A 26,581-nucleotide genomic window follows, 5' to 3' on the forward strand; every position below is an offset into this window, starting at 1 on the left:
CCAGCCATAGTCTGACCCACTGGACTAAAGTATATGGTGTCATGGTGTGTGTGTGTGTGTGTGTTGGTGTTTGAAGGGTGTGTTTTCCGTGCTGCAATAAAAACGTGTGCAGGGTATGCAGGTGCTACACAGGTGAGAAAGAACATCCAGCAACAGGTATCTTTCCTTTCTTTTCTCAGTAAGCATGTCAGACACAAAATAGCTGGACTTGTGCAAATAGATTACTTACTTTGAATTATTTTTATTTAGATTAGCACTTGGGCATCAGTGAATCATCAGACATGGTAAGAGCAACAGTGTTACTGCATTTATATGTTTTACAGGATTAACACATTTATTAAATATTTAAAGATTTTTATATCTGAAATGTGCAGTGAAACAATCAGCCATTAGTGCTACTCTACTGTACTACAGTATTGAGTTAATAAAGAAATAAAAAGTTTGTAATTAAATTTAAAGAATTAAAAAATAAAACAAACCATACAGCGTATTAGTTTTGATTGTCAGAGTGGGTATAAACAAAATATCCAATTTCAAACACATTGAAACTTTTTCGTAATTCACAATTATTTAATGTCCATGAACTTAATATTACTTGTATTTTTATGATGGACTAAAAGTGAACTGCTGCAGATCTTTAGGAACCACCAAATAGACTACCATTAAATATAAACTACTGGAGGGTGGCACGGTTAGGTAACACTGTCGCTTTAGAACATGATGGTCCATGGTTTGAACTTGAACTGATGAATGATGTGTAACCTGTAACTTACTGTCTTGTCATTAATGTAACCAAAGTGTGTAAAACATGATGTTAACATTGCTGATGATGTTTGTATTCATTAACATGGTGTCATATTTTAACTCTCCATTAAATTTATATCACAAGGTACTGCTACAATAAACCTTTAACCTTTTTATCATTAGTATCTTAACCACTTAGCAACCACTGTCCCCTTTTCTGATTTATTCTGTATTTAATTTAATGCTAATTTAATGCTCTTTGATGCTACAATATGCACATAATAACAGGAAAGAGGCTTTAAAGTATAAGAGCTGTATTTCAGACAGCAAGATGCTCTCTGCAGCTTGAGGGACAGAAGACTAATGATTCTCATATCTCACCACCTGATCTGGCAATGCTATGATGACATTAGGAGCCAAAAATACGTTTATAGCTTTTGGATTCACAAGAATAACAGTGTGATAGATGTAGAAATAAAAATAATAAAATAAAAAAAACAACACTTTTCCTTAAATGTAAACAGGTGCCATTTATTTAAAGAGAAAATAATTTCATTCTACTATTGTTAGTATTGATAAGTTGTGTTTTGTACACCAGGATTACAGAGGCAGTGTGAAACCTTTTGTGCACTTTAACGCCAAGCAGGATGCAGATATCTTACGTAAAGCCATGAAAGGAATTGGTAAGTCATTTGTATTTGACCTAATATTCATATATCACAAATATTTATCAAGCTGATTTAATTTTTCTACCTTTTACACATTTTGTAAAATGCAATAAAATGAGGATTTAAGATGTGTTCATTCTCTTGGACCTTTATTTAACTGACAAAAATAGAAAAAAAAAAATTCCAAAGTATTCACTGACCAGCTTCATTGTATTTTGTAAATATAAACTACTTTTAAATTTAATGCCTGCAACACACTCAAAAAAGTTTTAAGGTACAAAGTGTTGAAACATTCCACAGTAAGCAGGTAAATTGGTAACAGGTAAGGGAATCATGATTGGGTATAAATTATTATTTTTAAGGATTTTAATTTCGTATCTCCAGTTCACCTCACTTGCATGTTTTTGGTCTGTGGGAGGAAACCCGAGCTTCCGGAGGAAACTCACACAGACACGGGGAACACATACAAACATCACACAGAAAGGACCCAGACGACTTAACCTGTGAACCCAGGACCTTCTTGCTGTGACAGTGCTACCCACCAAACCACCGTGCCACATTGATTGGGTATGCAAGCAAAAATGGGTCATAGCTTACCACTTTGTGCCAGCATTTGTAAAAGAATTGCCAATTAGTTTAAAAAGAAGATTTCTCAATGCAACATTGCAAATATTTAGGTATTTTAGTAGCTGGTAGCTGCAACTGTGATGTTCATAAATCAACCATTTGGATAAAAAAGACTAAACTTTTATTTATCAAACACCAGTACCAAGACCTCAAAATTGCTGTATACTACTCTTACCTTTCAAGGAAACAGGAATGGGCCATTTTGATTACAATGAAGTCACACTTATTTAGACTGCAGTAACTAAAGTTTTAACAAAGTACCAAGCAAAGAGGGGATTTTTTATGGATTATTTACAGTTTATTTTCATATTTTTACAGTTATTATTATCAGCAAAATACATTTTTCTTTTATGGTCTTTACTAAGAAACTAATTACCTTTTTGTTTAAAAAAAATCACATTAAAACAATCATTTATATAATACAATTTGGGGGGTTGAATATTTTGTAAGTTTTCTGAATTTTTTTAGATTTTGGATAATATACTGTAAAGGGAAACAGTTATTAAAAAGTATTTAGACATTACAGATGAATAACATTTGAAGCTGTTGTTGGTAGTTATAGATTCAAGGCATCTTTGGTAAGAAATAACATTAGACATTAGACATGTAATTTTGGCCTTTTGCTACTGTCAAACTGTCTTCAATTCTTTAATGTCACAATATCTTGATAACTTGAAAGGACTTGAAATTCTTTACATGAGGCTTTCATAAGGTTCAACTTACTAACATGGCTAGGCTATACAAGCACGGGGTGGCACGGTGGCTAAGTGGGTAGCACTGTTGCCTCACAGCAAGAAGGTCCTGGGTCCGATCCCCAGGTGGAGCGGTCGGGGTCCCTTTTGTGTGAAGTTTGCATGTTCTCCCCGTGTCTGCGTGGGTTTCCTCCGGGTGCTCCAGTTTCCTCCCACAGTCCGAAAACACTAAATTATCCATGACTGTGTTCAATATAACCTTGTCCATGTTTAAGTTTTGCATTTTTAATACAATGTTTTTTATTCCAAATCATTTCATGTGAAAGTCAAATTGTTAAATAATTTACACAAATTTCAGAATTTCTCAGTATGTAGTATGGCCATTTTTATAAAAATGACTGTAAATGTTTTAATTTAGACAAGCTTCTGATGAGTTTAAAGGGGTATCAGAATTTTGATCCCAACTGTATATTTTACTAACCATGTTTTCTTGGGCTATAACCTAAGAGTATTTTAAGCTAATTAATACATTGGTTTTTACTCCACTATAATATGTTTATAGGTATATTAAATGGTTACATCATTGTGAGTTCTGTGTGTGATTTTTATGTGCAGGCACTGATGAAGACATGGTTCTCAAGATTTTAACCACTCGTAGCAATGAGCAACGACAAGCTATCAAAGCAGCCTATAAAAAAGCCCATGGCAAAGTAAGAAATTTTTTTTCTACCTCAAATTAAGTTTGTTTATTCAACTAAAACAAATTTGACACTTTTCCCCAGTCTTGTTTATTGCTGTAACCTGGGAGCGCATAAACAGAACATTGCATTACATATGTATGAGTGAATTTATAAAAGTTAACGGTGCTATTAAAATTCAAGGCATTGTCGACAGCAGACCTTTATTGTAAAAAGATATTGAATACTTTATAGAAAGTGGATATCCTTTGGGCAGGCATTTTTTAAAGATAAAGAAGAGTACAGTAGTAGTAATGCAAATATTAATTACGAGACCATTTCACATAAATTTAAATGATAAAACTTAGGTGAATTTAGGGTTTCACCACAGATGTTTGATGGGGTTAAGATTAGGACTTTATTTCAGTCAGCGGTGAAGGGTCGAATCAGTATAGAGGACGCATTCAGGGTAATTGGACACGACTAGACTGGGGGATAAAAAATCGGGGGAAAAAGAGGGGGAAAAATATACAAAAAAATACATAAAAAAAAAAAGATTAAGACTCCAGTGTTGTTTTGACAGTTTGTTTCAGGTTATTTTCCCTAACTTCCCTTTCAGATAAATTGTTCCGGTGGAGATTACTTAAGATTTCACGTACTGATAATTTTTCCAGCCCTGACAAAAATGTGAATAGTGTTGTGCTCTGGATCTGGAATTCGTGCAAGAATTGATGCAGTACTTGTGTGTGCTTCAAGCAATTATAGCTTAGGGCAACAGCAGTATTTCTGTCTTAGACAGAGTAATCTTTCAGAGAACAGGGCCCCACCATATTTTACAGTAGGAATGATGTTACCTGGCTGATGGCATTGCATGGCTGCATGGGTGCTGTCTACAAATTATTGTCCATACAGTGTCTCACTGAGTTTAAATTTTTAAAGAACTTTAGCTTACTCTGTTGAGTTGGTATTTAAGGAGCGGGTGGTGGAACGATATATCACACTGGCACTGCGTGGGTGTTTACAGTCTACATGCATTTTAAATAAGTCAAATTGTCAAGACATGATCAATTGTAAATGAAGTCAATATTAGACCTGCTGTTTATTACACATTAGTGAGTGATAATCCTAGGGGAAGGAAACTTCATTACCAGAGCTGTCAAGTCGAGAGCTCAATTACTTGGCCGTCAGTCAATAACAATACATAATCTTTATAGCCAGACTCTCAGCTTACTCCCTCTTTCTCTGTAGGACCTGGTGAAGGACCTCAAGTCTGAGCTGGGAGGGAAGTTAGAGGAGTTGATTGTGGCTCTCATGTCTCCTCCACGTGTGTACGATACAGACCTACTTCATAATTCTCTCAAGGTCAAGTGACCATCCTTATCTCTCTTTGTCCAGTTCACTTACCCTGTCACTACACCAACTACAGGGTGGGCCATTTATATGGATACACCTAAATAAAATGGGAATGGTTGGTGATATTAACTTCCTGTTTGTGGCACATTAGTATATGGGAGGGGGGAAACTTTTCAAGATGGGTGGTGACCATGGCAGCCATTTTGAAGTCGGCCATTTTGGATCCAACTTTAGTTTTTTCAATGGGAAGAGGGTCATGTGACACATCAAACTTATTGAGAATTTCACAAGAAAAACAATGGTGTGGTTTTAACGTAACTTTATTCTTTCATGAGTTATTTACAAGTTTCTGACCACTTATAAAATGTGTTCAAAGTGCTGCCCATTGTGTTGGATTGTCAATGCAACCCTCTTCTCCCACTCTTCACACACTGATAGCAACACCGCAGAAGAAATGCTAGCACAGGCTTCCAGTATCCGTAGTTTCAGGTGCTGCACATCTCGTATCTTCACAGCATAGACAATTGCCTTCAGATGACCCCAAAGATAAAAGTCTAAGGGGGTCAGATCGGGAGACCTTGGGGGCCATTCAACTGGCCCACGACGACCAATCCACTTTCCAGGAAACTGTTCATCTAGGAATGCTCGGACCTGACACCCATAATGTGGTGGTGCACCATCTTGCTGGAAAAACTCAGGGAACGTGCCAGCTTCAGTGCATAAAGAGGGAAACACATCATGTAGCAATTTCAAATATCCAGTGGCCTTGAGGTTTCCATTGATGAAGAATGGCCCCACTATCTTTGTACCCCATATACCACACCATACCATCAATTTTTGTGTTCCAACAGTCTTGGAGGGATCTATCCAATGTGGGTTAGTGTCAGACCAATAGCGGTGGTTTTGTTTGTTAACTTCACCATTCACATAAAAGTTTGCCTCATCACTGAACAAAATGTTCTGTGTAAACTGAGGGTCCTGTTCCAATTTTTGTTTTGCCCATTCTGCAAATTCAGTGCGCCGATCTGGGTCATCCTCGTTGAGATGCTGCAGCAGCTGGAGTTTGTAAGAGTGCCATTTGTGAGTAGCTAATATCCGCCGAAGGGATGTTCGACTGATGCCACTCTCCAGTGACATGCGGCGAGTGCTACGCTGTGGGCTCTTGCTGAATGAAGCTAGGACAGCCACTGATGTTTCTTCATTAGTGACAGTTTTCATGCGTCCACATTTTGGCAAATCCAACACTGAACCAGTTTCACGAAACTTGGCAAGCAGTTTGCTAACTGTAGCATGGGAGATGGGTGGTCTCGTAGGGTGTCTTGCATTGAAATCTGCTGCAATGACCCGGGTACTGCATTCACCAGACATCAACACAATTTCTATCCGCTCCTCACGTGTTAACCTTTGCGACATGTCAATGGCTGTAAACAAAGAGAAGCTTGTAAATAACTCATGAAAGAATAAAGTTACGTTAAAACCAAGCACACCATTGAGATGTGTCACATGTCTTCCCATTGAAAAAACTAAAGTTGGATCCAAAATGGCCGACTTCAAAATGGCCGCCATGGTCACCACCCATCTTGAAAAGTTTCCCCCCTCCCATATACTAATGTGCCACAAACAGGAAGTTAATATCACCAACCATTCCCATTTTATTTAGGTGTATCCATATAAATGGCCCACCCTGTAGTCTTTTTATCAGGTACACGCACCAAACAGGTGCATTTTGCAGGTATACCATTACTCACTGTTGCTTATCTGTTTTTATGCACTATTTGTCTGCACTACCCACCCATCAGCCATGTTTACTGTAGGACTCTTTAGGTTTTGTCCTGCCTCTTGTCCATAGAATTCAATAGAAATTCTTTCTATAAATGTACAAATGTCAGCTTAGATTTTGCCATATTTTTCATTATGGCAGAGGATATTTTGCACATGGGTAGATACAATAAATAGTTCTTGTATTTTGTTTAAAATGTTTTAAAAACACAGTGCAACTTTTTTACCATTAGGCAATTTTGCGGGATCGTTTACAGTTGTTTTACAGAGTGTTTGACCTCACCTACTTCTGCCTGCCCCTGACTTAAGACAGGCCTCTAGAACAGTGTTAACCCGCCGCACTTTACAGTAATGCTGCTTTGCCTAATACATATCACTGAACACACTTTACCTGTGTTACTGCTGTGCTGAGAAAGACCCACCACCCAAATCATGTCTTATCAGTGGTTGTATGTTAATTAATTTAAAAACTGAAATAGCATAACAATAGTATTTTTCTCAAAGAAAAATTGCACCTATGATAGCATTAACTGATACTCAGTGAGCATAGGTCCAATGTACTGTAGGTGTAACTAATAAAATGACAATTTTACATATTGTAATTGATAAATTGCTTAAAATGGTACTTCCACAAGCAAAAAAAATGGCCACAGCTATAAATGTTGTGAACCTATGTCCTTTGTAAATAAATATAAGATGTTATATAAGGTGACTTAAAGCTCATACTGAGGGTGCCTTATTAAACCCAAAGCTTGGGTTAGTACCATTAGTGCAAATGTATAATATTTTTAAATCTTTTGCAACACAGGGAGCAGGTACAGATGATAAAATTCTGATTGAGATTCTGGCATCAAGGACACCTGAGCAGCTGAAAGAGATAATAAAGATATACAAAAAAGGTATGTTTTTCTATTCCTGAGAAGAATCATTGGCTAGTCCTGTTACGTCTACAGCTCTGATTCAATTTAGATAAGATTTTGCTGTGTACAGTTAATAGACCTGATCAATAGATACACACATAAACAGCAACATGTTTTAATGCCATATATTACCTTTTAGATAATAGACTTAAGGCATGAACACATCCTAAGATGCAGGAGGTGCAATGCATTGGGTGTCTGCTATTTTGAAGAAGCTACAGTGTCATATATCAATCATAAGCACCAGACACAAGTGTGTTATCTGAGCCAGATACTAGAGAAGGAAAGCCATTCCTTATACACTAATGGAATAAATGACAGAGAGCACTTTTTCCATTTTGGCCTGTCTGGATCCATTAAGCCATTGTTGAAAGCCGTTAAAGTCATTGTCTGAGCTAATAGTCATTAATCATTTGTTGTTTTCTCATGTTGCTAATTTAGAGCATGGAAGCAAATTGGAGAAAGACATCATGGGAGACACATCTGGACATTACCAGAGGATGTTCGTTATTCTTCTACAGGTATACAATGTGTTGTTTTTACATCAGTATTCATAGAAGTAGCCTTTCCAAAGGCTTCAGCTTGTGTTAAAGAAGTTTGTGGTGAATTTTGAGTTCTACTCTAATTAATTGTCATTTTCTAACTGACAGTGCTACAGTAGCCTTCATAATTTGCAGATATTTACTACATATATAATATATAGATATAATCCACTTACACTTACAGTACAATGTTTTCTGTGCCACTAAATGACACATACACACCCACCCCCCAATTCTAACAACTAGAAAGGTGTTCCTGACATTTCTAAAAAGTTAATTAACTGTAATCCTAGAAAATCTTTTTTTCTTAGACTGTCTTATTTACTCTCTGGTGGATACAAAAAGTCTAATAAACTGGCTATGTCATTTTAGAAAAGTTTGTAATAAATAAAAGGTTAGGTATTATTGGAGGTAAAAGTTAATTATGCATTGGGACCTTACAACTGAAAGGACCTTACAACTTGTAAGCAACCATGGGAGTATGTAATCAGAGCTCTATTTGTTATATATATTTAATTCTAATTTAATATATTTAATATTTAAATCTTAAGTAAATAACTGAGAACTCCATTAAATACATTATTTAATAACCTTAATTCTCACTTATTTTTACCTGTAAGCTAGTTTACAAGAGTCTGATTAGTTTACTGAAAGGTAGGTAGCCATCAAGAATGCAAGAAGGGCAGAGTGGCATTTTTAATTCTACAAATAGGTGATAATTTAAAGAAAAAACGATTTTGCTGGCATGGTTTGGAACCGTATTTCTTGGATGGCTCACCCACCATTTGTTTTTACCTGTCTGTAAATTCAGATTTTATGTGAAACCATACAGATATTTGTAGATTTGTAATGGGTAATATTAAATGTTTATGGGCACAAAACAATCACAGTATTAAGGTGAGCAGTTTTCTTAAGCTATGAAGAAAGGTACATAGACAGAAACTAAAACAACATCCCAAAAATTGAAAGGAAACACAGAGCTAAAGATCACAGGTATGACTTAACTAAGCTGTGAAAACTAGAAGAGGGGTGCAGCCATGATCTCACCACTGTCTCATTAAAGCCGTTCTCAGGGTGAATGAAGTCTAAGTATTAATTGCATCTAAGATCCACTTGGCTGGTAACTTAATATTAGAGGTTGCTAAATTAAGAATAGCTTGTAAGCTCTGTGTGATGAGAACCTGAAGGCTGATATTGTTCCTTTGTTACACAGCTTCTTGATTTTTAATGTGTTCTGTCTCTGTGTGCAGGCAGAGAGGGAGCAGGGAGTAGATGAAAGCAGAGTGGAGAAAGATGCCAAGGTAAACACACCATGTTTATGTTTGTATTTTGTTTTCAATCATTGACATGTAGGGTATTATTCTATTCTAAATCCAGACCTCTGAAATTCTAAATACTTTTGTGAAAACAGTTTTACAAAATGTTAATCACACCTACAGTATGTGATGTATTGTGCACTATGACCTTGTATTCATACCAAAAAGAATTATTTTATGTGGCAAAATTACCTAAATCTATTTAATCTATCTGCTATCAATGTGCTATCATCACTAAAAAACAAGATAATTAATTAATATCTAACATGAAGCTTCATTGATAAAGATATTGTTGGAGAAGTTGAACTTTTGCTTTGTGTCCTACTATATTCCAGTTTAATGGTCTCAGATGCTCCAGTGCAAATATACACATTATAATTGTTTCTTAAGTAGATCAGCATTGTTTTAAGCATAAAAGGTCATTTGAAATATTAGGGTTGGTTTAACCTGGTATTTTCTAGGTAAAACTGCATACATTAAATGTAGATATAGTAAGCATTTAATTTCTGGTACCAGTACATTTACCGTTAGCAGCAAGGCCCAAAGCACATCTGTTTGATAAACTGTGCTGAAATGGCACCACTGAGTGGCACAAATAACGTTTCTGCCAAATAGCAAACAGAGAGGTAAAGCAAATCTGTACTTTAAAGACTGCTGAATGTATTCGCATCAGGTACATCTTTGTGCAGGGTGTGATGCACCAGCAATTCATATTTTAACCTTTATTAGTTTTACTAATCAACTTCTTTTTTCATAATACTTGACCTAGGCTTAAATCTCACTGCCAGTGCATGATAAATGAAAGGTCAACAGTATATGGACATACTTCTTAATTATCGACCTTGGGTGTTTAAACCACAACCTATTTATTACTATAAGGTGTAATAAATAATGGTAAAACATACATTTCAATAAATAGTATTATTATTATTATTATTATTATCATTATTATCATCATCATCATCATCATCATCATCCTCATCATCATCATCATCATCATCGTCGTCGTCGTTGTTGTAAATATGTCCATTCTGTCTTGCCCCATTAAGGTGACAAAACCCTTAACAGCAATATTGTTTTTTTTATTCCCAACTCTGTCTATGAATAGAGGTGTGGTAAGCTGAAGGTGAACACACAGACGTTACCTGACTCGTAGGTTTAAGTTTCAGTGTTCTTGCTGATCATGTTTCAGGAGCTGTTTGCTGCTGGTGAGAAGAAGAAGGGTGGCACAGATGAAGAAAAGTTTGTCAATATCCTGGGCAACAGGAGCATTGAGCACCTAATGGAAGGTAACCAACCTTAACTGTACTTTGTAAATATTCACAAATTAAGAACTTGATGCCTGCAACATACTCAAACTCATACTGGACAGGGGCATTGTTACCATTGTTTACCTCACTTTTCTTATTAATTACACTTTGTAATAGTTTGGGAAATAAGAATACAAATCTTGCTGAGTTTTCTGCCCATTCTTACTTGATACAATATTTCATCTGCTCATTAGTCTTTGTAAAGTGTTGTCTGGGAACAGATATGAACTGCAGGCAGCCCATTCAAGCACACTCATTCTGTGTCTACAAAGTCATGCTGTTGTGCAGAATGAGGCCTGGCATTATCTTGCTCAAATAACCATAGACTTCCATGTCCAAGATTTGCCTTTGCGTCAAAGATACTATAACACACATGCAAGTCACCCATACCATATGTGCCAGATGTTGGCTTTTGTTCCTTTCACTGATAACAGTCTGGATCCTTTTCATCTTTGACACATAAAACCTGACATTTCTGCATGACGGTTTCTTATGCAACGCCATCTGGAAATTCTTTTGTGATAGTATTATGATTATTATGATTATTATTACTATTATTATATTTTGTTCTAGTGTTTGAGGCATATAAAAAGATTGCCGGCTGTGACATTGAGGAGAGTATTCGTGGGGAATTCACTGGCAACCTTGAGGCATTACTTTTAGCAGTGGGTAAGAATTAAAATAAATAAAAGCATATAAAAGCATATTTCTGTAAAATTATTGTACTATTTTTGTACTTACTGTAATATTTTAGAAACGGTTTAAAACAGTTTGGATGAGATCAGTTGCCGAGTTCCTATTGTTATTGTAAATTGGTTTCGTTCATGCAACAGAGAAGCCCTTGCTAGTTGGTGGAAAGTATGAAATTATGCATTATTATTTTTACCCAGATGCTTTGTTATTTTTATAAATTATAACATTATATGAATTGCAACAAATTTATCAGAAACAAAGTAGTTTCATGTAATGTCTGTCATTGTAAGATATTTAAATGGATAATTTTCAGTAGAACTAAAAATAATTTTTGGTAATACGTACTTTTTGTTTCTCTCTCAGTGAAATGTGTCAGAAGTGTGCCAGGCTATTTTGCCTACAGCCTTCGTGAGTCTATGAGGGTGAGAATGCCAATGAGATTGCACTTTTAGTTATTCACCTAGACTGAGGCATATTCAATTTATAGTCATTTGTTTGAATTGTTTGTTTGAATCTGTTATATAATATTCTGTGCAGCGTGCTGGGACTGATGATGAGAGTCTGATCAGAATCATGATATCCAGGAGTGAGGAGGACATGCTGGACATCAGAGCCCACTACAAGAAGATGTACGGAGAATCACTGCACCGCACTATACAGGTAAGTTCAACACACATGCACATACAGTGAATTTTGAAGGAATTCAGCCCCATTGCACACACAATTCTGTTGTAGATTTGTTTTTAAATAAATATTATTAAAGTATAACCAACCAATCTACACTTAATCACTCATAATGATGATCACATAGTTTTAAAAATATTAATGCAAAATTAAAAACTGAAATCTCTTATTTGCATATATTTCAGACTGAAAATTCTGGCCAGGTTTATAATGTTTATACTTTATTTATCTTTAAGAAGTGTCTAAAATTGTGGCAAGGCATAGATCAGGGAAAGAATAGAAAATAATACGTAAGGCTTTGGGAGATCCCAGGACCACAGTGGCTTCAATAATTTGAATGAAGAAGCTTGGCATAAACTTGAGCCTTCATAAAGTTGGCCATATGAGCATCTAGACAAGAAGAGCCTTAGTCAGCAAGGTACAAAAGACCAACTGTCACTCTAAAAGAACTCCAAAGGTCCTGTGCAAGGATGGGAGAACCTGTTGAATGAACAAACATCTCTGCAGCATCTCTCCAGCAATATTCAGCCCTTTATGACAGAGTGGCAAGACAGAAGCCAATGTTGAATAAAAGGCACATGATAGCAGTTGTTGTGATGTGTGATTTGTTGTCGCTGAACATGTATTTTTCTCTGTCTTAGGATGACACTGACGGTGATTATGGAAAGGCCCTGCTTTACCTCTGTGGTGGAGATGATTGAATATTTTGTTTAATTATATCAGCTTTTCATTTACTTGTTTATGATTCAGTGAGCACACAGTTGGCATCATTTATCATCACAGATACATAATTAGCCTGGTTGTTAAAGTACTTGGTGTGATTATATATTTACTGATTTCAAAATAAATGGGTTTTTTTCACTCATTACGTGTTGCACTCGGGAGTCTTATATACCGGTAATAGCATTTTCCTCCAGTAGGGGGCAGAGTTGTATCGACAAAAAATATCATGTCCAGTCCCATGTCCAGACATGCACTGCAGTGTTGAGGAAAATCAATAAACGAAGCATAATGTCAATTTTTTTTGAAAATGCAACACGACTTAAAAAACACAAGATTTATTTAATTTATGAATTATTTAAGAATTTATTTAAGGAACAAAGTTAACAACACACATTAATTGTTAGCATAAGGTGCTTTTGACAATGGATTTTAGCTCAAGCTAGAGACATTAGTGCATTTCTTTAGCTGGCTTTGAAACATTCTAAGTTGTGGCTGAGCCCTATAAGAAAAGGACATGCTAGGACAGATAGGTTCATGGAAATTCAGTGTCTTAAGTCCTTCATTTCAGAATAATGGCTCTTACTATGGTGCACTGAAGCCTTAAAAATGATGTAGTATTTTTATATTGTCCAGACTGAAACATTTTTTAAAAAAGATGCTCAGCTCTTCTTAAAAAAACTTGTGTAATCAATCATGGGTGCTTTTATCTTTTTACACTGGTGAAAAATTAAATTATGCTCTTTGTTGTGTTTTACCCAAGTTTTCATTATGTTATTTATTTATTTATTAGGATTTTAACATCACGTTTTACACACTTTGGTTACATTCAAGACAGAAACGGTAGTTACTCGTTACACAAGATTCATCCGTTTACAAGTTTAATGTCATGAACAATTTTGTATCTCCAATTCACCTCACTTGCATGCCTTTGTTCTGTGGGAGGAAACCGGAGCTCCCAGAGGAAACCCACACAGACACGGGGAGAACATGCAAACTCCACACAGAAAGGACCACGACCACCCCACCTGGGAATCGAACCCAGGACCTTCTTGCTGTGAGGTGACAGTGCTACACACTGAACCACCGTACCATGCTGCCCTTTCTGTATGTAATATGTTTTGTTTAATAATTTAAAATCTTTAGTGTGTCAAATATGTAATAATAGAGGCAAACAGAAGTAGGGAAATTTTTTACACAACCCTGTGTGTGTGTGTGTGTGTGTGTGTGTGTGTGTGTGTGTGTGTGTGTGTGTGTGTGTGTGTGTGTGTGTGTGTGTGTGTGTGTGTGTGTGTGTGTGTGTGTGTGTGTGCGTGCGTGCGTGCGTGCGTGCGTGCGTGCGTGCGTGTGTGTGTGTGTGTGTTTAAACACTTAAATCTTATCACTAAATCCTGTGAATGGTATTTTATAGCTCCAAATCTTCTCACTAAAACCGTGTGACTAAAACTAATCCATCTGCCAATCAGAAAGCAGAGTCGGTGATCAGGCCACATTGGTCCCATGGAAACCATTAAAAAAAACTTTACCCACCAGGAAGTAAATATTACTGTAGTGCAGTGTTACAAGGATCAGGATTTCATGTGACACCTTTTTTGTACAAGCCTTTATTTGGTTTAAAGGGAGTGAACCTTTTGTAATTTAAGGATTAAAATATACAATGCCACCAAAGATTCTTTAAAAAGAATGGGAAATTTATGTAAGAGTCATTTGGTGTGTGAAGGAATAAATGATTTAATTACAGAATGAATGATTTAAACAATACATTTATATCTGGCTTATCTCAGGTAGAGGCATGCAGCTTTGGCAACAAAATAATTAATAACTGCTGTTTACAGCAATCAATCACAATTCACTTAGTCACTAAGTTTATCTCCATTTAAAACTCACCTGCACAGAGCATGTAGAGTTTGTAGTGTAAAGAAAGAACATTTTTCCTAGTTACTCTTAATGCAAATAAAATAAAAAAAACAGGAATCGTGTAAAACTATACAGAACAGAACAACATACATGTATTAATTCAAACTGACCCTAAATAAACACTTACTCCTGATCAGAGTCATACTGGGTCTCTTTGTTACTGATCTAAGTAGTTTGGCATAAATACACCTATCAGCCATGTCATTAAAACCACCTCCTGGTTTCTACACACACTGTTTTATCAGCTCCACTTATCATATAGGAGCACTTTGTAGTTCTACAATTACAGGAGTTACGATGAGTGGATCAGACACAGCAGCGCTGCTGGAGTTTTTAAATACCGTGTCCACTCACTGTCCACTCTAGACACTCCTACCTAGTTGGTCCACCTTGTAGATGTAAAGTCAGAGACGATCGCTCATCTATTGCTGCTGTTTGAGTTGGTCATCTTCTAGACCTTCATCAGTCATCACAGGACGCTGTCCACGGGGTGCTGTTGGCTGTATATTTTAGGTTGGTGAACTATTCTCAGTCCAGCAGCATTGCTGTGTCTGATCCACTCATACCAGCACAACACACACTAACACACCACCACCATGTCAGTGTCACTGCAGTGCTGAGAATGATCCAACACCCAAATAATACCTGCTCTGTAGTGGTCCTGTGGGGGTCCTGACCATTAAAGAACAGGATGAAAGCAGGCAAAAAAATTATGTAGAGAAACAGATGGACTACAGTCAGTAATTGTAGAACTACAAAGTGCTTCTATATGATAAGTGGAGCTGATAAAATGGACAGTGAGTGTAGAAACAAGGAGGTGGTCATAATGTTATAGCTGATCGATGTATACGCCACAGCAAACACCCTGACTATAAAAAATGGTGGTAGGATCATGCTTAAAAGCAGCATTTACAGTTAATCTGGTCAAGATTAATGTAAAAATAACTGGTCAATTTAGATCTTGCATTTTATTAAAATATTTGTGTCCTGAAGAAAATATTTTCATGAAATAAATAGAGGCTAATGCTAACCACTAACTGCAGTTTTTATGACACCTGCCTAACTTTATTGATTAGAAAACTAGAAAAATGTAACATGTGCACTGTGATGTTTAACTTGACCAAATGGGATTGGAAAGCAAATAAAAGATGCAAGGAAACTACAAACCCCATTTCCAGAAAAGTTGGGACATTTTGTAAAATAAAAAATAAAATTGCAATAAAAAGAGGAATTTGTGATTTGTTGATTTTTTTGAATCTTCATTTAACTAACAAAAGTAGAAAGAAAGAATTGTCAATGTTTTCACTGATTAACTTCATTGTATTTTGTAAATATAAACACATTAGCCTAGGGGTTAAGGTACTAGACTAGTAAGCTCAAGGTTGCTGGTTTAAACCCCACCACTGCCGGGTTGCCATTGTTGGGCCCTTGAGCAAGGTCCTTAACTCTCAATTACTTAGACTGTATACTGTAAGACGCTTTGGATAAAAGTGTTTGCTAAATGCCGAAAATTATTCAGTATAACAGCACTCCCTCTCATGTGATATTGCTTAAGTAAGTGATCCTAGTCATTTATGATTTGCTTGGAAATTCTTCAAAGTTTAGTTCACTGGGGTGGCTAAGCTTGATTTTTATTATACTACTAAACAATTCACATACAATTATACAATTCACAATACAACACTGAGGTGTCTAATCTTGATTTTTAATACACTAAATCATTTAATAACAAATATAGTAAAATAATAAAACATTAAAATATATTGAAAGAAAGAGTAATATTTGGTTGTTACTAGTATTAACAATAAATACAACAACAAAAACAATACTATTACATATCAGGGTGGTCATTTTTTCAAGCACTTAATCAATTGAATGTAAAAAGATATGATGCATCAATAAATATGCTATAAAATTTATTTGCTGGTTTATTTACATGTTTTGACTAGTTAGTAAATAGTAATGTTAACTAGATAACTACCTTCAACCATATTGTGCTGCGTGACTGTAAAATAACTGTAGCTAGAACGGAAAGATTTATAAAATGTATATTTTGACAAATAAAAGTTAAGATAAGAAAGTTTACTGTTATAATTTTTTTAATGGCTTTACACAAAAACACTCATTGTGAGTGTTGCCCAGCTACTGATGCTTCACACCCAGTATTTCACGGTACCAGGACAAGTTAAGCCTATCCAGAATGAAGTCTAGAAATATGTAGTTTGAGCCACAGCATAATTGCAAAGGTTAAAAAGTTAAAGGTTTTTGTATTATTATTTTTAAAATTATTATTATTATCTATTTTTCCCCACTTTTTTCCTCCCCTATTCTAGTCGTGTCCAATTACCCTGATTGCGTCCTCTATACTAGTTCGACACTTCACCACTGACTGAGGACGCCTCTCAACTGACTTGCGCCCCCTCTGGTACGCAATCAGTACAGACTGCATTTTTCACCTGCACGAGTCGAGTTCATACACTAATGAACGCTGTGTACGGAGGGTCACACCCCCATCAGCATTATTCCTCAGCCCTGTGCAGGTGCCATCAGTCAGCCAGCAGGGGGCGCAGTTGTACCAGTTATGAGGATCTATGATCCGACTCTCTACCCTTTAACCCTGAACAACAGTCAATCGTTGTTTATGCTGCCACCCAACCCAGTCGGAGAGGTAGAGTCGAGATTCGATGCGATGCATTCAGAACCCCAAATATTTGCTAACAAGATACTTGGTCAATCAACAGTTTTAGTTTCTCCAACTGAATAAATCTTCTTGTATGATAATCATGTATATATCAGTGTGGTTATATTTAGTAAAAGATTTCGTAGTTTTGCTTATTAGTTTGCAAACAGTGATGAAGCATTTTTAAAATAACAAAAGAAAAATATTTTAGTGCTGTAATTTTGTTCTACGACCTTCTTTATTGGTATATTAAGGTAATAAATATGCATCAAAAGGTACTTAACTTAGTTTAACCAGAAACATCTGTATTATTCTACCATATTGAAGAAAACACTAGAGTGAGGTTTATGAAATGTCTCTGTAGCAGGTTTACATGATCATTTGAGGCATTAGCACAAAGAAAGCTCGTTTTGAATACAGTGCAAAAGTTGAGTCTAAACGAGTCCTGCATTTTGAAGTTGTATATTGACCAGTGCTAACGTAAATGTAGCATTAGAGGTGCATTTCATTCAGCAATCGTCATTTTCAACCATAGCAAAGAAAAATGTGCAGAACGAAGACCAGGTGGAGCTGCAGTACTCTTTTGCCAGTTTCTGCTGATTCGCCAGATTTGGGCATGGTTTATCTCTTCTACCGGAAGCTGGACTGCCCTTAGCTGTGGTGTCGAGCGTGAAGTGTGCATCCTTTGGTGACTTTCCACACATCTTAGCTTTAAGCTGCGCTTTAGGATCTAGACACAGTTTCTTCTGCTTTCTTAGTGAGCGGCCAATCTGCTTCCAGTACACTTCAACGCTGGATGCATACTCAGTACACAACCTCGGTTTGGCCTTGTACTCACAGTTTAAGCTCTCTGTGCCCTTTTTGCAGCTGATACTCAGGATGAACGTTCCATCTTCCTTAATGTTGCTGCTCAGAGCTACCCATGTGCACTGCATCCCGTCCTTGTTTGAAAACTTGCCTTTATAGGGTTCATTCTGGCTTTTTAAGGCAATTTTTTTCTGACTTGTTGGCTTTGGAGGAAGCTTCTGCTGCTTGTCTTTTATTTTTCCCTTGCCATCCTTCTCACCCTTCTTTGCCTGAGCGCTTGTCAGAAGAAAGTCATGCATAATGCAGATGCAGATCAGAGTCAGAGCGATTCCTTTGACATGCACCATTGCTTAAGGGTGATCTTTGAAAACCTGCTGAGGACAAAGATTGCACAAATACAGTACTACAAAACAAAATATGACTTGTAATCATTTCTAGGGCTTTGGTTTACCAAAATCCTGCAATAACTCCATGATATTTTGTGATTTATTCAAAATGTGCAGCCTGTAATTTTTTTTAATTTTCCATGTATACCTGGCAGGCAGGGTGTGCCAGCTGTCAGCGAAGCAGATTTATTAACTCCAATATAGAGAGAAGAGTTAAGCAGCCTATGCAGCTGCAAAAAACTATATAATGATTTTACAATTTACTTTTAAGCTACTATATATTTATTTAGTAAAGCGAAAGTGAACCTGAAATTTTGGCTAAATAGTTCAAGCATGCAGTTATGTCTTCAGTGTGTCTTTATCACAGCTTAAATTGGCCTATTGGGTAAGTATAAAACCCCCAGTTTTAAAGTTTCGTTTAAAGGACATTTCGTAATAGACAATGAAACCATTCCATTGTTTTTCACATCATGGTACTTTGTAAAGAGAAACATTTTGAATTTGATTCATGCAATATACTCAAAAAAGTTTGGACAGAGGCATGCTTACCATTTGTAAACACAGTGCAGTTTTGTAAGTGCAATTTTTGCCCATTCTTGCTCGATACACGACTTTTAGCTATTGGACAGTCTGTGGTTGCCATTGTCTGATTCTCCTTTACATAATACGTCATACATTTTCAATAGGAAATAGATCTGGACTGCAGGCAGGCCAATCATGCACATGCACTCTATGTCTACAAAGCCACCCAGTTGTAGCGCATAAGCCAGCCATCATCTTGCTAAAATAACCATGGACTTCCTGGGAGAAGACGTCACCTTGATGGCAGCATGTCTCAGCATACACCTCCACATCAGTGGTGCCTTCACACAAATGCAAGTCACTCATCCCATGGGCACTGATGCACCTCCAAACTATGACAGATATTGGCTGACTCATCTAACATCTAAGATGAGCTTTGGCACAGAGAACTCAGTGGCACTGCTTAGAATTGATGTATTGATTGACTCTTTACATAATACAGTTTAATACAGTGCCCTCTGAGGGCTTGAAAATCACACACATTCAGTAGTGGTTTTCGGTGTTGCCCTACACAGGCTAAGACTTCTGTGGATTTTGTAGCTTTTAGATTGTAATATAATATTTTATAAACATTTTAATTTCCTTGGCAATGGCTCTTAGTTTTTTGAGTGTGTTGCAGTTATTAATTTCAGACTGAATGAGTTTGTATTTATATGTCTATTTATGATATCCACTCTGATACATTCATATTATTTCTAATAAGAGTCACAAATGTAAGCTGTAAAGTAACAGTTCAACTTTACCCAGAAAAGGTAAAAGTCTTTAAAAGATTAATTATCGTGGAAACATTATAATTTTATTTCACAAATAAGAAACTTGCTGTAAATTATACATTATGTGCATACTGTTGGGTTCTTATTAATACTTTTCTGAAAATCAGTGAGCAAGGTTAATGCATTAACAAGGTTTTATAAAATGTGTGGTAGACAACTCTATGATCATATTTCTAAAAAAGTAAATATTAGTCAGTATTACCTACCGTGTGTGGCGTGTTGCTCAGTGGCATGCAGTTTAGTTTTACTGACACCTGTCCTGAACATGCTCTTTATACCACACACACTCACACACACACATTGTTGGATAATCTCACTCAGGAATGTTCAAGTCATAGGGCAGAAACTTGATTTGGCTTGTCCACAGTAATGGAATCATGCCTGTTCATACTGACACCCACAGTGCTTCAGGTTTATTTTTTTAAAATAAATACACATTGTACAATTTTCTGAGGGATGTGTAAAGACCTTACCTGCAACAGTTAATCTTTTTACTGGACTGTGTCCAACTGCTTTTGAGCTGTTGTAATAGTTCAGGTAAGCAAGCTGACTTAAAAGAGACATACAGTACCTTAAAAAACTATTTAGCCCCACTGTTATTATCACATATGTGGTTGTCACAATCTGGGATTTTAATTTGATTATTATTAGCAATGTAATAAAATACCATTGTTAAATACCATTATCTAGGTACAGTCCAAAATAGAAATAAACAAAATCCACCTAAATACTGTCATTCATAAGCATTCATGCTACATACGTTATTTGGAGATGTTTTAATTCCAAGTTTTAATTCCTATTAGCCCATTTCTTCAAACAGTTGTTCAGGATCAGCTTGGTTACTTGAAGGTATTGGTGTACAGCATTTATAAGCTCCTGACACAAATGTTTGATAGGGTTGTAACCAAACTGGTCCAGACTGCCTTCTCCCTTTTTACAACATATAATTACATAAGCTATCTTTTAAATGTACAAATATATATAATAATAATTAACAATAGGGCGCTCGGGTGGCACAGTGGTAAATTACTCATGCCCACTACCTCTGGGACCCAGGGTTCAAATTTCCAGCGGTGCTATCGGCTGGTCAGACATAATATATAATATAGGGCCATGCAATGGATTGGTGTGATTCCGGAAAAGACCCACCGAGACCCTGACCAGGATAAAGCAAAGCAAATAATAATAATAACAGGAGTAGGGATGGTGTTATCTGTTTACTGAAAATTTAAGTAGAGAATGTCCAGCTTAGTCCACAATAATTTTTGTCACTTGTTAAGTGGCCACTGACTTTTCTAGCTTAATGCTTTTATATTTGAAACAATGAAATATCAAGTCAGCAAGGCAGTGAAAAATAAAAGCCAAAGCATTCAAAGTTATTATAGGAAGACTGAAGACTGATGTATAAGGTTAATTTCTGTAGCTAGGGTGCTATAAATAACCCCATATTTTGTAGGTGAATATGCCTCAAATTCCATTTTAACTAGGACACTGAGGTAATTTTGCTCAGTCATAAATCAGCTTTAGCATTTTTTGTGTGTGGCATTGAGTTTTCATGTTTCTTTACACGCAAGTCTGAAAGGTGTGGAGATTTTGTGTATCTGTTGTAAGTAAAATAATGTTTAAATACAAATGTTTCACTTCACAGAAATGAGCTCCTCGTGTAGTGTTGTTTTACCACAGTGACCATAAATGTTACGAAGAAGACAAATGTAACCTCGAATATTAACGGTGAGTTAGATTAGGAGGCTGTATTTCTAATAGTTTGGTTGTTTATTACATTTTAGTATATTATTTTATTTTAGTTGTGTTAGTTTTACTTGACTGCTTCAAGTTTTTGAGCCTACTGAAACATTTCTATGCTTTTTAAGCCACTAGTGCCCTCTGCTGTTTAACAAACCGAACACAATAGTATCAAATCCATTTTTATTATACATTAAGACATTCATACATGGTTAAAAGCAAAAAAAAAAAAAAAAATAGGAATCGTCCACTTAAAATATCCTTATCTAGTGAAAGTATTTTCTATTCTAGTTTAATCATACACAAAAATCTAAAAATTCTCTAAATTTATCTAAGCCTCTGGACAGCTGTGTCAAAATTCATGTATTAAAATGAGCTTGTAACAGATATACACATATACTGTCTAAGTTAATACATCATATAAGCATGTTTTTCTGTTTACACTGTCTATATTTAAAGAGAAAACATTTCATTTGGTGGTCTTACACTCATTTCAATCATGTTACAGTACAATTAGGTTGTGTCCATTAAACAAGAGACAACTGTATGTCAAACTCCTGAGGAGGGTTTCACAGTCCATTTCAAGGGTGTTTCAAGTCTGTTCTCTCAACAGCGTTGATCTGAGAAACAATCAACACAAAATTATTACACTTGACTATTGTATGGATGTGCAAATTAACATTATAGATACAGTATGTAACATTTGGTGATTTGGAGACATTGCATTGAAAACATCTTAAGTTGGTAGGTGGTAAGTCAATAAACATTTTGCATTAAACGGGCATGACAGAAGTAGGAACTCAGAAAACACATTAAAGCTTTAATAATGCACCTTTTCAAGTTTTTAATAGTCATATTCTTATAATTATTAGGGCATAATTATAATAATTAAGGCATAACTAACCTTTACTCAGTTTTTAAACCAAGAGATGACTTGGGTGCAGAAATCCTTCATGGACTGCCAGCAGTATTGCTGGGCCAGATTCTCAGCTGACCTCGTGAGTGCCGGTGTCGTCGGTGCTTGTGTCGTCTTTATTGTAACCACTTTCTTCAGTGTTGTTGATTTGGCAGGTGTTTTAGACACAGCAGATTTTCCCTGGTCTGGTTTTACTTGCTCTGTTTTGGGTTCATCTGGTTTTACCTTGGCTGGTCTGGCAGGCTGAGATCTGGTGGGTTGTGGTTTTACTGGCTTTTGTCTTACTGGCTTTTGTTTTGCTCCATTTGTTTTAGCTTGTTCTGGCTTGGCTTGTTCTGCAGGTGAAGGTGGCTCTTGTTTAGTCTGCTCAGGTTTGACTTGCTCTTCTTTGGCAGATGGAGGTTGTGTAGTGGCTAAGTTTGATACAGCAGTTGCTTGTACTGATGAGGCACCACGAGTCATGACCATCTGGGCCTCGTCTGATGCTTTTTTACACATGGGTGGCTTAATGATACGCTGGCCATTACAGGCATTCTGCAGCTTACGCAGTTCCCACATGATCTGTGTGAAAAAGTGTCGAGGGTTAGCGATGTAGTTGCGGCAAACCTTTGGCTTGCCTTCAGACTCGCACCAGTAAGACGCTTTCGGGCCCTGGCACTCAACACGTAGCCTGGTGACCTCCACGTGTTCCGTCACTTTCAAGTTGCACTGGTCCTTGCCTTTTGTAACAAACTGGATAGTTCCATCCCAGGCGGTTTTACTCCTTGCAGCTTCAGCAGCATCTTCTCCATGAGCTGCCCAAACACAGCAGAACAACAGGACTGCCTGGCTGAGGATCTGCATGCTGAAAGCTGGAGACGAGCGTCAGAAGAGCAGCAGATTCTGTGTAGGCTGGGCAATCTTGCTCTGCTATTTATGGTCAGTGCTTACAAAGGGGGTATTTAGGCTGAGGTAAAAGGAAACATGTCTTCTATTTAGGAAGGAAGTCCAAGAGGCAAGTTCAGCCCCCTTCCCCCGACTGCATGTTCATCTGGGGACTGTCAATGAGCACACATATGCAACTGATTAAAAGAAGCATGCATGCGTGCGAAAGGCAAAATATTTAGAGCACACACCCAAACCTGGAGGTCTGGTGGCATGATATACAAATTGCTACATAACGCACCAAAGCTATTTATAAATTCACAACAAGAATTAAATTATTTAGCAGATTTTGTCTCAGGTTCAAAACATGTGTGTCCTGGAATGCACAACTTTTATCAGTGGTGTCATTGTTTAAGAAACTTGCAAGATCATTAACATGCAACAACAAAATTAGCATTTGAGACACCATTTGAGAACATGGGAGGCCTGTTGAGTGTAGGCATGAATAGATTTGTGGTCTGGTGTGCGGCAGATTGACAGTCACGTTTTCAAGCATTCAATTCTTTTTGAGAAAGCTGGGTCCACTGAATTGTTATGACCTGAAATATAAACAAAATGGGGCCCCCAACTTCTTCCTACTTTTGGACTAATACCAAATATCTTGTTTACCTCAGGCCTTTACTGCTTTGCCCCTGAATCAAGCCTTGCTCTTGTTTTTTCACCCATTCTTCTCAATCCCTAATGATTTAATGGTTAAAAACCTCTTTATTTATTTATTAATGTACAGAAGTGTATTTATAATGATGATACCCCTATAAATGCTGCTTTTTACCCATAACAAAATGTAACAGAAGACAATAGGAACGAGGAAACAACAGTGTTTTTTACATTGTTTATTGAAGAAAAAAATAATGTAACATCTATTTCATGCATACAAGTTATTTCCCCCTTAAACTTAACTTAATAAATAGTTGTGCCACCTGTAGCAACTGCAACCAAACACTTTTGGAATTTTGGCCCAATCCTCTTTACAATTTTTTTAATACAACCATATTATTGTATTAAAATACAAGTCTTCAAATCCTTTATTTTCTTTCTTTAGAACCATTCAGGGGTGGACTTGCTCTTGTACTTCAGATTGCTGTTTTGTGTAAGTCAGTAGTGCTTAAACTTTAGATCATGGACTGATGACCAGATATTCTCCATTTAGTAGTTTTTGGTGGAATGCAGAGTTCATGGTTCTGTCAATTGTGGCAAGTTGGTCAGACCCTAAAGCAGTAATGCATCCCCTAACAATGCCTCTACCACCACCATGTCTGACTATTGGTATGTTTATTGTCGAATGCTGTTTTAACATTATGCCAGAAGTAAAATTTCTTGCCGTTTTTATCTTGCAACTCACATTAATATTATTTTAGCCAGGAATTTATCTGGGTTTGTTTGGAATTAGTCATCACTGTGCATTAAAAAAATGGTAGGCCACCCACCTCTGGGAAGGTTCATCACTGTTCTGTTTTCTGTACTTTTGTGAAACTGCTCCCACTGTGGAGTCCCCTTTTAAAAAATTTTGTTATGCATTTTCTCTTCATTTTCCTCCTGATTTAGCGCACTTAATTTTGTCTTCCGCTGCTACCAGGGATACCAGATTGCATCCGAGGAGAGCACGTCGCTGTACACGCCTCTTCCGACACATGCACAGCGCTCCTCTTCTCGCCCCTGCATTCTGCACAGGCGTCTCTTCCGCCAATCAGGGTCCTTACACAGGGTATGAAGACCCACCCACCCACACATAGTATAGCCCCCACCCTGCAGATACGGTGGACAATTAGTATCTGCTGCAGGCACTGCCAATTATGCCTGCTAGATGGCGCCCAGCCGACCTGAAGCAACTCCTCGGTTCGAAACTCGGTGCTAGTGTGCAAGCGGAGTATCCCGCTGCGCCACCTGGGTGCTCGAGTCCCCTTTTAACTTCCAAAATGGTCCTATGTTACATTGCTGAAAAGGTTCTTTTTAAACAGGAGTGAGCCTACATGTTACTGGGAATTTTTTAATGCATTTTCTCCCCTTTTTTCCTGATTTTTAGTGCATCCCATGTTTACCCAATTGCATTATACTTCCTATCTACTGGTACTGACCCCCGCCCTGATTGAGGAGAGCAAACTGTCACACGCTCCCTCCGAAACGTGTGCAGTAGCCGACTGCATCTTTTCACCTGCACAAGGCGAGTTTATATGTGGATCAGCATTATTTCTCTACTCTGCGCAGACGCCATCAATCAGCCAGCAGAGGTCATAATTGCATCAGTTATGAGGTCCCTATCCAGTATTTCCCTTCCCTAAATGAACAACAGCCAAACGTTTTTCATATAGCCGCCCAGCCTAGCCGAATGGCAGAGCTGAGATTCGATATGATGTATTCAAAATCCCAGCTCTGGTGTGCTAGCATATCTTACTGCTGCGCCACCTGAGCGGCCCTGGGACATTTTTTTTCCATTAAAATTCATTTCATTTTCATGAATTCCTACAGCTTTATCCTGGCTAGGGTAGTGTGGGTCTGATTTTTCCAGAATCACTGGGCACAATGCAGTAACACCACCCAGACATGACACCAATCCATTGCAGGGCATTGGCCATCCCTCTCTCGGACATGCTTAATTGGACGATAGCACCACTGGGTTTTCAAACCAGCTGCAACTGACCGCTGTGCCACCTGAGCACCCGTGTTTGGGATATGTGACAGTAAAAATTACAAGAAGTAGACCTAGTCGTTGAACTATATCTGTCAATGATTAGGTAGTGTCAATACATTTTAATTCATGTAAACTATTGTAAACCATGGCATGTGTTGGTGTGTATTTATCTATTATAACAGGACAGCTCTAAATAGATCCAGTTTAAGTAGATCCAGTTCTAAGTCAGTGCTTCTCGTATATTGGAGGGTATCTGATATACCTAGCATACATTACAGTGATAGTAGAATCGAATTCAAGAAACTAACCTAGCTCCTGTAAATATAAGACAAACACCTCTTACTCTGGTAAACATTTTACTGTACTAATGTAGGTGCTTGATGGTGCATAGGTCTATTAAACTAGCTTGCTGGCTGATAGCACCCAAGATTCAAACCTGGGCGTCCACACAGACATGATTTGCCTATGTTTGATGGTGGGTTGTCTAAGGCCCTGCGAA

The 26,581-nt window shown here is 37.1% G+C and overlaps 3 protein-coding genes across 3 annotated transcripts; 1 reads left to right on the forward strand and 2 right to left on the reverse strand.

Annotated features, from left to right (window-relative positions):
• Nucleotides 1-203: 203 nt before the first annotated feature.
• On the forward strand, nt 204-12,837 carry anxa5a (annexin A5a). Its single transcript, XM_062999986.1, has 12 exons — nt 204-284; nt 1,343-1,427; nt 3,347-3,441; nt 4,657-4,770; nt 7,349-7,439; nt 7,902-7,981; nt 9,253-9,303; nt 10,511-10,607; nt 11,202-11,297; nt 11,685-11,743; nt 11,859-11,981; nt 12,647-12,837. Exons 1-12 carry the CDS (start codon nt 282-284, stop codon nt 12,704-12,706), a joined length of 954 nt encoding a protein of 317 aa, XP_062856056.1. The 5' UTR covers nt 204-281; the 3' UTR covers nt 12,707-12,837.
• Nucleotides 12,838-17,831: 4,994 nt separating this feature from the next.
• Nucleotides 17,832-18,476, reverse strand: fgfbp1a (fibroblast growth factor binding protein 1a). The gene has a single exon (XM_062999988.1). It carries the CDS (start codon nt 18,474-18,476, stop codon nt 17,832-17,834), a length of 645 nt encoding a protein of 214 aa, XP_062856058.1.
• A 4,169-nt stretch (nt 18,477-22,645) lies between these two features.
• Nucleotides 22,646-23,372, reverse strand: fgfbp2a (fibroblast growth factor binding protein 2a). The gene is made up of 2 exons (XM_062999647.1): nt 22,755-23,372; nt 22,646-22,657 (listed from the first exon to the last, which is right to left on the reverse strand). Exons 1-2 carry the CDS (start codon nt 23,370-23,372, stop codon nt 22,646-22,648), a joined length of 630 nt encoding a protein of 209 aa, XP_062855717.1.
• Nucleotides 23,373-26,581: the final 3,209 nt, after the last annotated feature.

Source organism: Trichomycterus rosablanca, chromosome 8 (genome assembly GCF_030014385.1).
Source record: "Trichomycterus rosablanca isolate fTriRos1 chromosome 8, fTriRos1.hap1, whole genome shotgun sequence".
Taxonomy (NCBI): domain Eukaryota; kingdom Metazoa; phylum Chordata; class Actinopteri; order Siluriformes; family Trichomycteridae; genus Trichomycterus; species Trichomycterus rosablanca.